The sequence below is a fragment of the Cynocephalus volans genome, chromosome 1 (assembly GCF_027409185.1).
Source record: "Cynocephalus volans isolate mCynVol1 chromosome 1, mCynVol1.pri, whole genome shotgun sequence".
In the NCBI taxonomy this organism is placed as follows: domain Eukaryota; kingdom Metazoa; phylum Chordata; class Mammalia; order Dermoptera; family Cynocephalidae; genus Cynocephalus; species Cynocephalus volans.
Window position 1 is genome coordinate 244,490,081 of NC_084460.1, and position 13,707 is coordinate 244,503,787.

The 13,707-nt window shown below is 37.3% G+C and overlaps 1 protein-coding gene across 3 annotated transcripts; it reads left to right on the plus strand.

The window, feature by feature from the left end:
- Nucleotides 1-395: 395 nt before the first annotated feature.
- Nucleotides 396-10,022, plus strand: HNRNPA3 (heterogeneous nuclear ribonucleoprotein A3). Of its 3 annotated transcripts, none has more exons than XM_063091792.1 (11): nucleotides 396-521; nucleotides 2,548-2,670; nucleotides 2,765-2,911; nucleotides 2,987-3,197; nucleotides 3,528-3,617; nucleotides 3,701-3,796; nucleotides 3,887-3,967; nucleotides 4,428-4,571; nucleotides 5,516-5,638; nucleotides 5,729-5,796; nucleotides 8,567-10,022. In XM_063091792.1, the coding sequence occupies exons 1-10, from the start codon at nucleotides 450-452 to the stop codon at nucleotides 5,779-5,781; spliced, it is 1,140 nt and encodes a 379-aa protein (XP_062947862.1). In that variant the 5' UTR covers nucleotides 396-449; the 3' UTR covers nucleotides 5,782-5,796; nucleotides 8,567-10,022. The 3 variants fall into 3 exon arrangements, with proteins under 3 accessions (XP_062947862.1, XP_062947854.1, XP_062947868.1); XM_063091784.1 differs by lacking the exon at nucleotides 8,567-10,022 and adding an exon at nucleotides 5,889-7,835; XM_063091798.1 differs by lacking the exon at nucleotides 8,567-10,022 and adding an exon at nucleotides 5,889-7,835 and having other exon boundaries at nucleotides 3,887-3,961.
- The last annotated feature ends 3,685 nt before the right edge of the window (nucleotides 10,023-13,707 follow it).

The window sequence follows — 13,707 nt, forward strand, 5'->3', positions numbered from 1 at the left end:
ACACGGGAACGAAATGAATTCGGTAATGGAGACCGAGAAGCCTGCGTGGGTGAAGACGAAAAGGCGCGAGAAGAAAGGAAAAATCCTTTCTCTCCGCTGACGCGCGGTCACGAGGTGTTCTCCCGACGTGGGCGCTCGCCATTGGCGGATCCGGAGCCGACGTCCTGGCAGCCGCCCTGGCGCGATCGGCGGCAAGGCCTGCGCTGCGCTAGAAGTTGGCGAGGCGCGCTCGCTCCCGCGGCTCTCCACGCCTCCGCCCTCCGCCCTCCGCCCGCCAATCCGCTCGTCCAGTCCCTCTTCGCGACCGCTTGGCCCCGCCCCTTTCCCGGACAGCCCCTCCCCCACTAGGCCGACGGCGCGCGGAAATCACGTCACGTGACGGCTAGCCCCGCCTCTTCCTCTCGGTCCCATATTGAACTCGAGTTGGAAGAGGCGAGTCCGGTCTCAAAATGGAGGTAAAACCGCCGCCTGGTCGCCCCCAGCCCGACTCCGGCCGCCGCCGCCGCCGCCGGGGGGAGGAGGTATTAGGGGGAGAGTGGGGGATTGGTGGGTAGTGGCCGGAGTGGGGGGCCTGGCTCGGTGGGTGCGGGGAGGCCGGGTGGACTGGGTCGGCCATCCCGCGCTCTGCGTTGAAACGGGTGGTTGGAGGGGGAGGGGAGCAGGTCTCGGAGGCCTCCTGGGGGCCCTTCACCCGCCTCACCTTTATCTTCGGCCCCACAGGTGGCCCGTCTGAGGCACGGCGTGGCTGGGGAGGTTTCAGGAGGGGAGCCGGCCCGCCGGCCGCGCGGCCTCGGATGCGAGGCCGAGGGTGGCATGGCGGGCCTCGGCGGGAGCGGTTGGGAGGAGGCGGTGGGGGAGGGGACGAGCAGGCACATCCGGGCGAGCGAGCAGGCGGGCGGCGGCCACATTGACATTGATCCGCTGCCGCGTTACGAAATGGCGCATTGGTCCGCAATGGCCGACGCCTCGCTCCGCCGCCGGGCAAGCGAGCGCGGGATTGGAGGGAAGAACGAGGAGGCGGCCCGGCAGAAAATGCCGCAAATGGCCTCGAAGCTCGGGGCGTAGTGCTTTCGCTGAAGGTCTGCCGGCGCGTTTCTAGGCCTTTACAGATCCTCTTCGGCGACAAATGTTCTTTAATTCTCTGGCCTGTTCTTTTCTTCGCAGCACCCAGTTGGAAATACGAGGTTTTTCAAAAGTTTGCTGCTCTAAAATACTTCCTAATCTGCTATTCTTGCTAAAGCACTTAGAATTATACTTCTCAAATCGCCATGTGGGTGAAGTACTCTTACTATTTTAGAATTTGAGGGTAGATGTTAAGTAGGTACTCCAAAATATTTTTGATCTCCATGTTTTCCCATTCTTTGGGTCGGCTCCGGTTATAGTTTCGTGGGGTTTTGTTTTAGAGAACTGCATCCACAGTTGAAATTTTCACGTGTGCGATAATTTTTTGTGGGTTGTAACTCTTGTTGACTTAGTGTATTAATCAAATGCATCTATCCAAAACTTGAAAAATTGACACTAAGTAAATTAATGCTTTAATTAAAGCTGTTATTCATTTAACATTTTTTTCTAGCATGTGACAGTCTCTTCACATTAAATGCCTTAATATCTCTACTTCTAGAAGACAAGGAAGAAATTAGAATGTAAATGTGAGCCGCTTTATTTAAGGATTTTGCATGAACAAAATTTTAATGCATGCATTAAATGGCAGTTCATGTAATTTATTTGTAAAGTATAAAACAATTTCAGGCCACATCTAACTTTTTTTTAGAAAACTGAATTTGTGTCCTGTTGTGCTCCATTCTTCTGGTCAGGCAACATTTACTAATTTAAGTCCGACTTGCCAGTTTGTCTTGACTTTTAAAACGTGTTGTTTTCGAAGTTGCTAGTCATGTGATACAAATGCAAATAGGTAATTTTTGCAGTATATAACAAAAATTTGTTACAGAAAGCTATCTAATATTTGTATTTGGTGTTTTTTTGTTTTAGGATTTTGGGGGGGAGATGCTGGCTTAGCTTAAGAATGCCTAGTTTGACATTGATTTGCTTGAAACAGATGGATATCTCTAAATTTACCGGTCAAAACTTAGGTTATATACTTCAGTTTTGTGGTTTAAAATTAAATGCTTGTTGAGGTGTAGACTGTCTAGAGAAAACTTGAGATGGCATGGATGGAACACCGTCTGCAACACTTTGGTTTCTCAGAAAATGACTTCTCATTAACGACTTCTAAAATAACCCCACCAGATACTTTTAGTTGTAGCTTTAAGAAATTAAGGGATTTTTGATTCTGGAATTTTCTTGGACTTAAGTGTAATTAAAGTGATGTTGGCACTTGAAAAGCTGGTTATAAGTATTTTTGGCACCATTTTAGTTCCTTTGATGTTAACAGTTGAAGTTTATAATCTTAGTCAAATTTTTAACTGGACACTGTCAATATTACAGAAATATGTTGATTTTATTTTTTGTAGTAGATTAAAGGTTCTTACATCTTTCTTAGCAGTTCATCTATTATAAGAAATAAAATGTATTGCTTCTTTTTCTCAGGGCCATGATCCAAAGGAACCAGAGCAGTTGAGAAAACTGTTTATTGGTGGACTGAGCTTTGAAACTACAGATGATAGTTTAAGAGAACATTTTGAGAAATGGGGCACACTCACAGACTGTGTGGTAAGTTACTGAGGAAACAAAAACGTTCTTAGGAAGGGGTAGAAGACCTATGGAGGGAGGTATGTTTTAATGCTGTAAAATTTCTATTTTGTAGGTAATGAGAGACCCTCAGACAAAGCGTTCCAGGGGCTTTGGTTTTGTGACTTATTCTTGTGTTGAAGAGGTGGATGCAGCAATGTGTGCTCGACCTCACAAGGTTGATGGGCGTGTAGTGGAACCAAAGAGAGCTGTTTCTAGAGAGGTACTTTAAAAATATGTTGTATAATATGTGAAACTGTTGTGAGCGTTTGTTTTACTTACTATGTTTTATTTGTAGGATTCGGTAAAGCCTGGTGCCCATCTAACAGTGAAGAAAATTTTTGTTGGTGGTATTAAAGAAGATACAGAAGAATATAATTTGAGAGACTACTTTGAAAAATATGGCAAGATTGAAACCATAGAAGTTATGGAAGACAGGCAGAGTGGAAAAAAGAGGGGATTTGCTTTTGTAACTTTTGATGATCATGATACAGTTGATAAAATTGTTGGTAAGTAGCAATTTATTGGAACTTGAATAAGGAAGCAGAAATGGCTTCTCTGTTTTGAACTAGATTTGATAAGTTGCTTGTAATTTTGTGTTGTGCATCATGAATGTATGAAGTGTATAGTTTGGTTTTCATAAAGCAGTTATACCTATGTAACCAACACCTAGATCAAGAAAGAAACATTAACATCCCAGAACACTCCCTTATCCCCACCCACTCAGTCACTACCTGATAATGTTTTAACGGGTTACATAATGACAGAGGATATCATTTATATGTGCTTTTCCAAACATAAAATAACTTTGTTTTGTTTGTTTGATTAAAAAATTTTAGTTCAGAAATACCACACTATTAATGGGCATAATTGTGAAGTGAAAAAAGCTCTTTCTAAACAAGAGATGCAGTCTGCTGGATCACAAAGAGGTAAGTAGGACCATACACCAATGTACAATGTATGTGTGTGGTGTTTGTAATGTTCTTAAAAATCTTTCTTTCCTGCATTTAAGGTCGTGGAGGTGGAGCTGGCAACTTTATGGGTCGTGGAGGAAATTTTGGAGGTGGTGGAGGTAATTTTGGCCGTGGTGGAAACTTTGGTGGAAGAGGTAGGATATTCTATCTCTAAGTATGTGCGTACCGACAATTTAATGGTGAGTTGAATGTGTAATTTTAATTTATATCTTATTTTTACTTAGGAGGCTATGGTGGTGGAGGTGGTGGCAGCCGAGGTAGTTATGGAGGAGGTGATGGTGGATATAATGGATTTGGAGGTGAGGGTAAGTGTTTTTAGTCAAAACTTGAGTGGCTTGATGGTTTAAAGTATAGTTCTAAAATAGTTCCAAGGAAGGGTAGATCTTTTTTCTCCTAGAGATTTAACATTATCTAGTCTTTTTGGATCAGTGAGATTTATTGTACTAGTAGTTGAGCTACAATCGTTTTAAGTCTGAGGCTGTATTTTCCATAGTGAAGTATTTAAAAGTGAAAACAATGACTTTCCCGTTCATATCAAGAGATAGTTAAACAAACTCATCTTAATCTTATTAGCAGATTCTTGCTGTTCTAGTAACCAAATATACCAAGCTTCAACATGTTAACTTACTGGCTTATTTGCCAATGGTTTAAATGTAATATAAAATCAGAATTCGGTATCTTGACCTGCTATATGTTTATGATGTTTTTGTGTGGGCTCATGGTTTTTTTGTGGGGGGGGTTGTTTTTGTTTGTTTGTTTTTTTAGGTGGCAACTATGGAGGTGGTCCTGGTTATAGTAGTAGAGGGGGCTATGGTGGTGGTGGACCAGGATATGGAAACCAAGGTGGTGGATATGGTGGCGGTGGTGGAGGATATGACGGTTACAATGAAGGAGGAAATTTTGGCGGTGGTAAGCTTTCACTTGTACTTAAGTGTAGTAAATACTTAGTGTTTGTAATTCCATTACAGATGTTTGAAAAAAAATTAAAAGTTAGCATCTGATGGAATTTTATATAGTATAATAGAAAATACTCAATGGTGGGTAAACTGAATTTTTTTTAACTTTGCTCACTATATAGTAAATTGGTAAAATGTACTCAAATCTTTTGTGTAATTAGAAATTTATTATGTAATAGATGTTTTTACATGTAAGAAATTAGTAATGTATTTAGTGTCAGAATTTTACTTAATTCTTGGGCACTTTAAAACTGGACAAATGGAAACTAAATTGTTAGAGGTTGAAGTACTTAGACTTATCAAAATGAATATGGTACTGTATGGGGTCTAGGTTAACAAAAGTACTTTGGGTCACAGGTGCATTGCAGACTGTAAGCAGGTCTGAGTCATTTCACCATGATACTATAAGGAGCTTTGTTGTGAACTCACTGTTTTGCTGGACCTTATTATTAACATCAGTGACAAATGAGGTTTTTCTTAACAATTGAGAATACCTTCCCTGTTACTGTTTTAAAAATTACACTGCATCAGAATCAGTGAATCAAACACTGTTCATTTTAATGCTATTAGTGGTATGAAGGAGAGAACATGTGTTGTCTAGGTTATTGAATCTAATATAAACAAAATATTGATGTTCATCTAATATTCTGACTTCTGGGTTATCTAGAAACATGCCCTTCTGGCTATCTTCCACTCCTTTGTTTTCTCCTCTCCTACTTATACTTCTGCTTCTGGTGGAGGGAGTTTGAAAGTAGCTCTGTAAAATCTGTTTTCAAAGATTGAATGTAAGTATGGTAGAGCATGCTACCATAACTGTTAAGAAGATAATAGTTACATACATTAAAAGGGGGAAATAATTATGTAGTTAAACCACAAATAAAACCTTTCTGATTTCAGGTAACTATGGTGGTGGTGGGAACTATAATGATTTTGGAAATTATAGTGGACAACAGCAATCAAATTATGGACCCATGAAAGGGGGTAGTTTTGGTGGAAGAAGCTCGGGCAGTCCCTATGGTGGTAAGTTTTTTTCCATCAAAATTCCTCAGAACATTTTTAATTTAAAAACTTGAATGCATATTTCTTTTAAAACTATATGTATATTTTCAGGTGGTTATGGATCTGGTGGTGGAAGTGGTGGATATGGTAGCAGAAGGTTCTAAAAACAGCAGAAAAGGGTAGGTATCTTTAAGTTTTTATCATGATGATAAAGAACATGTGGAACTGTTCACTGAGTGTAATAATTTTTTTATCCTGTATTATTCAACAGGCTACAGTTCTTAGCAGGAGAGAGAGCGAGGAGTTGTCAGGAAAGCTGCAGGTTACTTTGAGACAGTCGTCCCAAATGCATTAGAGGAACTGTAAAAATCTGCCACAGAAGGAACGATGATCCATAGTCAGAAAAGTTACTGCAGCTTAAACAGGAAACCCTTCTTGTTCAGGACTGTCATAGCCACAGTTTGCAAAAAGTGCAGCTATTGATTAATGCAATGTAGTGTCAATTAGATGTACATTCCTGAGGTCTTTTATCTGTTGTAGCTTTGTCTTTTTCTTTTTCTTTTCATTACATCAGGTATATTGCCCTGTAAATTGTGGTAGTGGTACCAGGAATAAAAAATTAAGGAATTTTTAACTTTTCAATATTTGTGTAGTTCAGTTTTTCTACATTTTAGTACAGAAACTTTAACAAAATGCAGTTTTGAAGGTGTTTCCTTGTGAGTTAACAAGTAAAGAAGATCATTGTTAATTACTATTTTGTATGAATTTTGCTAAAGTTAACTGTAAAGAAACACCTGCTGACTTGCAGTTTAAGGGGAATCTATTCTCCCCATTTCCAAACCATGATATGAATGGGCGCTGACATGTGGAGAGAATAGATATTTGTATGTTTGCAATGTGTGTTTTAGATAAATAGGATTGGGTATTTAAATTAGCATATTTGTGAATTTAATAGCGTTAAGATTACCTTCAAATGAAAAATTTCAAAATTCCTACTTGGTTTTTGTGCATTTTCTTTCAAAATGTAATCATGATTTTAGTGTGTTAGATTTGCTGAGTCCTAGCTGTGTTTAGAACATCTCCATTCTGCATTTACTTTGTTCACATTTGAATTGCTGCCATAGTTACTGAGTGTAAAGAATACCCTCTATGTAAATTCTGAAAAAGGGTAGTGGATGTTTTCCCTTTCTCCCTACCTTAAAAACTCTTCAAAATACAGGACCACTAAGTCCTGTATTTGAGCAAATTAGTGGATACCTTTTTTTTTTTTCTTTTTCTTTTTTTTTTTTTTCTTTCTTTTTTGAGCACAGGAGGCCCATAAATCTTCAGTTATTTTCCTTGGTTTAATTTTTTTTTAGATATATATAAGCTCTCAAAGCAAGAGAATAAAAAATCATGCATATTGAACCCTTAACTGGCTGGCATGCTTTCCTGTTTGTACCCTATACATTTTGCTGGATGAAACCAAGGATGATCTAGGTATAATTGTCCAGAATAACTTACTGCAGCTGAAATGTAGCACATTTGCTTAGTACAAGCTTCTCACTTCTCAAAGACCTGAATTCAAATTTAGATAGGCTGAATTCTTAAATTTCCAAAAGACACATTGTTATTCCTTGTGTATATTTCAACATAAATCATGTTGGTGTGATTTATCAATTTGTTCAGAAGACCCTGGTTCAGAAGAGTTTTAGATAATGTCATATTTATAAAAACCAATGTCTACTGTTTGCGCCAGCTAGTGCTTACAATTTCATTTGAGCCCTAAGTATGTGCCCTGCTGTTATTCTTTCATTGGCAGTTGAACGTCGAATTCAAGATGATTTTTGTTTTAAGAAGTACTAAGCAAAACAAGCAATAAAAAGGGGGGTGGGGCGTGCTAGTGTTTGAATATGCTCTCTTGTTGCTCTAATTCTGTGCCTCTGTGCATTATTAATATTTGGATGCATGCAATGCCAGCATGGAAATCGGTCTTCACAGATAACTGCAGTTTTCCAGAAAACACTCACAAATCAATAAATGTAACAGACAACATTCCATTTGTCAATGGGCATATGTGAATAAGCAGTGTAGAAAATAGGCTAATATTAGAAAATGGTTAAGTCCTTAACAATTTCAACTGTGGTTATATAAGTGGACACTGTCAATGTTCATAACTTAAACCTGGGTACCTGGTCAAAATAATGCTTGGGAAACATTAAAATTGAGCTAAATTGTCTCAAGTTCTTTTATTCATATAATAAAGGTTGAAGGAATGGGGAGATTAACTATATTTCCTGTTTTTTATGTTTGTGAAATTGTTTGATACAACCTTGACAGTATCCTTTAATGGCATATGAGGTTAATTGTACTGTTAACCAACTTTTCTGTGTTCTGGAATTAGTTTAATAGTGAAAACATTTTCAGTAAGTTGATGTTTGCAACCTATAAGCAGGTGAAATCTGTATGTTACCTGTTTATAAGTTGTATTAGCTTAGCTCTTGTGAACAGTGTGGAAAAGTAAGCCATGAGGAGAGCGATTTAACCAGCTTTAAAGGACCTAAGATGCTTTTTAAGCACAGTGTGGATCAAAGGAAACTCACTAAGACAGGACTTCAGCAGCCTTTTGAGTATGGACAAGTCAGCATAAATAAAGAATGACAAGGCAGCAGCAAGAGCTTCAACTACAGAGAAGTGAAGGCATAAGATACTATGATGATAGTGAGCAACTTTCCAAAAGCTAGTTAAATCTGCTAATTACAACTGAAATATCGAAGAAAGTCTAGCAGGAAGGAGCTCTTCGCCTTTTGGAACATCAATGAGGGATAGTTGCTACAGTCACTAGGTCTAGCATTTAGACCTGCAAGGAAGGGCAATAAGCATTTAGGTAAGGCTCGAATTTGAATTTTTTCACTAATTAAAGAGTAATTTTTTGTAAAGCAAGGTAAGAGTAATCTTTTTGATTTGCAGGTTGAATGAGAACACTACTTGCCTAAATGAGGAATGTCTTTCCTACCATCTTAAATACGAAGGTTTCTGGCTGGGTAAGGTTTGTAGCTCACAGTAAAACCTGATCACAATTTGTTTCCCTACAAATCTATATTACATATCTTAAAACTTCATCCCTCTCTAGTAGGTACATTGACAAAATTCTTCAGCTGTAAACTTTATCTTGGAACCACATCCAGCACGTTTTAAAGCTTAGACAGTTTTAAAAATTCCCCTGCAATATCCATGAGTGTTATAACAAGCTTGACTTAGAACAGATACGAGATTGCCAATCATGGTTCTAGGAAAAACACCTTCAAATGAACTTTCAAAATTATCAGATGATACAGATTTTAAAAAGGTCTGAATTAAAGCAGCTTCATAAGTTTGTGTATAAATTTAGGTACTTACTTGGGACAGTTGTTTTAGTTAACATGTTAACCAGAAGCAGTGGGGGCATAACTACACTAATGCTCATTTTTAAAAAGACACCTTTTTCCAAAGAATAATTACTCGGTTACTATTCACATCAGTTGGTGATTGTTCATAAGGGCTATTTTTGCTACCCCAAAAGGGCTTGTTAAAAATTGAGGTTTCATGTTAATTCACTTTTAAAAAACACTTTTGGGGGGGACACATGTTCAAAATAGACAAACTAGTTTCTTAATTAAGAATAAATTTCCTCCATGAATAGGAATAGTCAGTTTGTCATTTTCAGAAAATGACTGGTTGGCTCTATCTAAATCAGGACTGAATTTCTACACAGCTTAGAATGAAGGGTTGAGTAATAAGGTAGCCTTTTAATTAAAACTTTCCTTCACTGTTTTAGTGAAGCAAATTTCCTAAGATAGGAAACATTTTTCTTTTTTAAAAGGCATTGTTCTTTCCACCTTTCATTTCTTTATGAAATAAAATGATTTTATTCAAATGTAGTTCCATTGTCATTTCTGAAAAATACAATGTTCTCTTAAACTGTAGCATCAGTAAACCAAGGAAAATCATTATGTAAGGGAGAAATGCAACTTGTATGTTCCTGCTTCCACTATTAAACTTTTCTTAAAAAGCTGAATTTACACTCATGTCCTAAAGGAGAATGTGTGTGGTAATAAAATATTTTGGTAAGGAACTTAATGAAACACACTTGGTTTTAAGAGTTCCAGTATGTCACAATTCGAAACATTTCTAATCAATGACAGTATCTAGGAGTTTCAGTAATGTCACAGAGTTAGTAAATAAGCATGCTAAATAATGTGCAGGGGTAATGTAAGGATTGTTAGCCAATCTAAATATTCACAATTACCTTTAAAACTTTGATATGTTTTATTCTGATTTTTGAGACTTCAGAGGTGGTCTGTAATGGATTTAAATGTTTCATTTGTAGTACAATGGAATGTTTACAGAAAGATAACTTTTTCATTAAAATATTTTTAGAAATGTGTGTGTGGTTTTGTCACTTCACGATATTCATGACTTAAATCCTATAGGTGATGAATAGTACAACTTCACTACTAAGTAATAAAATAATAAGAAACTTGAAGTGAGTTTATTATACTAGTTATGTGTATTCTATTAAATGGAAAACAACAGCCATGGGAAATAGGCATCGAAGAAAAACTTTAAAATGGTAAAAGTTTATTGTCACATATTTTGTTGCTTAAAAGCACTTCAGTCTTGAAGGACAATGCAATGAGGTACTTGGGTAATATCTAAGGAATCTATGAGCTCTTGTGAAAAAAAAGAATAGGCAAGTGTATTAGTGAAAAGAAAACCTGGAAGAAAGATGAAGGGGGTTCCAGATGTTGGAAGAATCTGGGTTTCTTGTGAGTGGACTGGTTGAACAAAATTTTATAGTGAGGATGAGTTGGGATAAATATTCATGAAAGTAACTTTAATCTACACTGGTGCAGTTTAACTCAAGTAAAAAACTATTTGTGGGATGGGGTTTTGATAATTTAAACGTGTGCTTTAAAAAATTTTTGTAGCATGTGTTTTTGGATTTCTATCTTTAACATTTTAAAAATATATTTTCAAGTGAAATACTTTGTGAATTGAAGCCAGGTGAGGATTCTAGCTTTTATTAACAGGATTGCAACATATTTTGCTTGTGTTCAAACGCTAGTTTTATTGTTTATGCAGTTTCTTATCCTATGCAGTTAATCTTAAAGGCTTGCCTTATGATTTCATTTTAATACTTGAGTCCTGAGAGAATTCAGGACAACAGTGGGCTTTTCCAACAAAATATGCTCACCTTCACTTTCTCAAAATGAAAATGCATTGTAACAAACTGCAAAATATTTAGGAAACGATAAAATTCTCATGTACCTATTACAGACAGCTATTAAGTTTTCTAAGGTTAGTGTTCTTTTGCCAAAGTGGTATCTTGTTATACTTTAGGTTGATTTGAATTGAATATACAGTGCCAAGGTTTGGGAGAAGTAAAGTAACAGGTAAAATGCACCATTTCTGTTTATCACATGGAACTGTACATTCATGTAAATGGACAGTTCTGAAAGCTAGTTAGGAAATCAGCTTACAGAATTTATTGGTAAAGAAATAGTAAATGTGGATGACTACTGTTATGCACGAGAGTGTTGACAGCTTTAAAGTATTTTAAAAGATATGGTTAAATTATATCCATGTATATAGCCATTAATAGGTAAATATGTTTAAAATATTCACAGATGAAGGAATATCAAATGTTAACCAGCTTTATCTGGAGGGTGCAATACAAGTAATTTTCATTTTTAATTGTATTATTCCATGTATTCTGTAAATGGAAATGTTGAGTAAGCTTACATCTTTTAAAATATACACTTATACCAAAAGAATTCTGGTTGGTTTTCTGTTTGGAGTTAACTGTCTTATGCCTTCATTGAGTAGGTACTGGAAGAAAATGGAATTAATAGGGTTTTATTAGTCTGATTTTTTTGCCTATCAATAAGAAATTAAAAATACAAAACGTAGTTATGTTCCCCTTGACAGACTGGTAATGCCAATGGACCCCTTAGTGTTGAGGATTTTAAATACATGAAGTTTGTAGAGTCAAAGTTACCAAGATACTAAGCTTGTGAATAGGTAATATGTGCTTTAAATATTAAATGAGCTCTAGGGGTGGGTCTGACATCTGACTGAAGTTGTGACATGTAAGTGATATTTTGAGATTTGCAACAGTAATCTTATTAAACTTGTAATTTGGGACTGGCCAGTTAGCTCAAGTTGGTTAGAGCGAGGTATGCTGATAACACCAAGGTCGCAGGTGTGATCCCTGTACCGGCCAGCCCTCCCCCCCAAAAAATTGATTTAAACTAATAAAGTCACAAACACTGTAAATACCATTGTGTTTTGTTGCTTAGAATACTGGGGGAAATGTTAACTTTCATTAAATGTTAGCAAAAACAACTTTCTCCCATCACACTTAGACCTAAATTCTATCCAAGTTAAAAACTCTTTAACCTACATTTTTCATAGAATGAAGATAAATAATATCCACAATTCAATAAATATGGAAGTTAAAACATGATAATGGGGGTTAAGAACTTAACCTAGAACCTACCTCATGATCCCTAAGGATAGTAATATTGGTAATAAATGGGTGACAAGGTAGTTAATGCCAATGTCTAGTGTTTTTACTCACATAGAATTGAAGTTTTATAGTCTTTAGATTATTTCCCCAGTTCACAAGTAATAGTAAATACTATCGACTGGAAAACTGGCCTGATAAATGTCTTTAAAGTAGGAATGAGAATTTTGTGTATATTCTAAGGCTTAGTCAGAAATATGAGTATGGCAAGTACGTCTGAGCTGCCAGCCCTCCCTTCTCTCAAGAACATGGGCTTGAGAAATTCTGGCAAGAAAATGGGTTTTTATATAAACAGGTTGTCATGCAGTTGAGATTTGTAATACGCTTGGCACTAGCACCTCAATGTACAACATAAATGTATACATTTTAAACTACATAACTGAATTTGTAGGAACTGAATTCAAGTAAGGTTAATAGCCAAATCTAATCAGGATTGTCAGGTATAAAGCTCTAGTATTTTAAATGCAGATCGAGAAAATTTTTTTAAGTCATGGTAAAGTTAGGATTTGGTACATTTGAAATTTATAATTCTGCATAATGGCAATATGTTTATTACTTCAATGTAGTGTTTTAGGTACTGTAAGGTTCTATGGTCAGTTATGTGAACTAGGCAAAATATTTTGAAATTTGACTAACTCAAAAGAGAGCAGATGACTGAAGTCTGTTTTGGTCTGCCCAGCAGTGCTCTTCACCTTTCCAGCAAAGTATCGGTCAATTCCAGGTGCTTCCAGGTGGGGCTGCTGCTGAGATTATTGCCACCATCCCCACTCAGTATTGTCGGTGGGGGGCACTTTATTTAAAGAGCTGAGATTGTGTTCTGAGGTGAGGTTGAAAAGTGATTTTTCTTCCATTACCACCAGTGGAAATTCCTTGACAACATGAGAAAAATATTCAGGACACAGTCTTCACGTTTGAGTCCCTGGATCCATTAGTCCAAGCTTCCCAGTTATCTGAGCCAAATTCTCTTACTTAGATAATTTGTTTTCTTTTCACTTGTAACCAAAAAAGCATCCCAACAGAACGCCAAAGAGAATGGACAAGAGGACTTATCAGGTAGACACAGTGCTTTTTGTGGAGTGACTCAGTACTTACCTGTGCATCACAGATGAGGAAACAAGCCTGAGAGTGCTTAAGTGCAGTGCTGGAGGTCATTCTAAGAATTGGCAGCAGTCTGGCTCCACGGCCACTGGCCCTCTACATTTGCTCCTAATGGAACTCTTCAGTGAATAATTCACATGTATTACTTATTCTAAACACTTTAAGATGAATCTCCATTTGCTTTTTTTTTTCTGGCAGTTGGGATTTTTTCCCCAGTTAGGGGAATCGAACCTTTGACCCTGGTGTTACCCAGATCACACTCTGAGCTAACCTTGCCAGCCCCCATTTACCCTTTAAAAAAGCAAAACATGACAAAGACACGCTAAATTGATGCTCTGTGAGGGATTTATTAAAAAGCATGCGAAATTTCAAAGGATTTTGAGGGCGCTTTTTGTACACTCCAGATCTCAATTTGTCCAAAAGTGAACTGATTTTCCCACCTGGT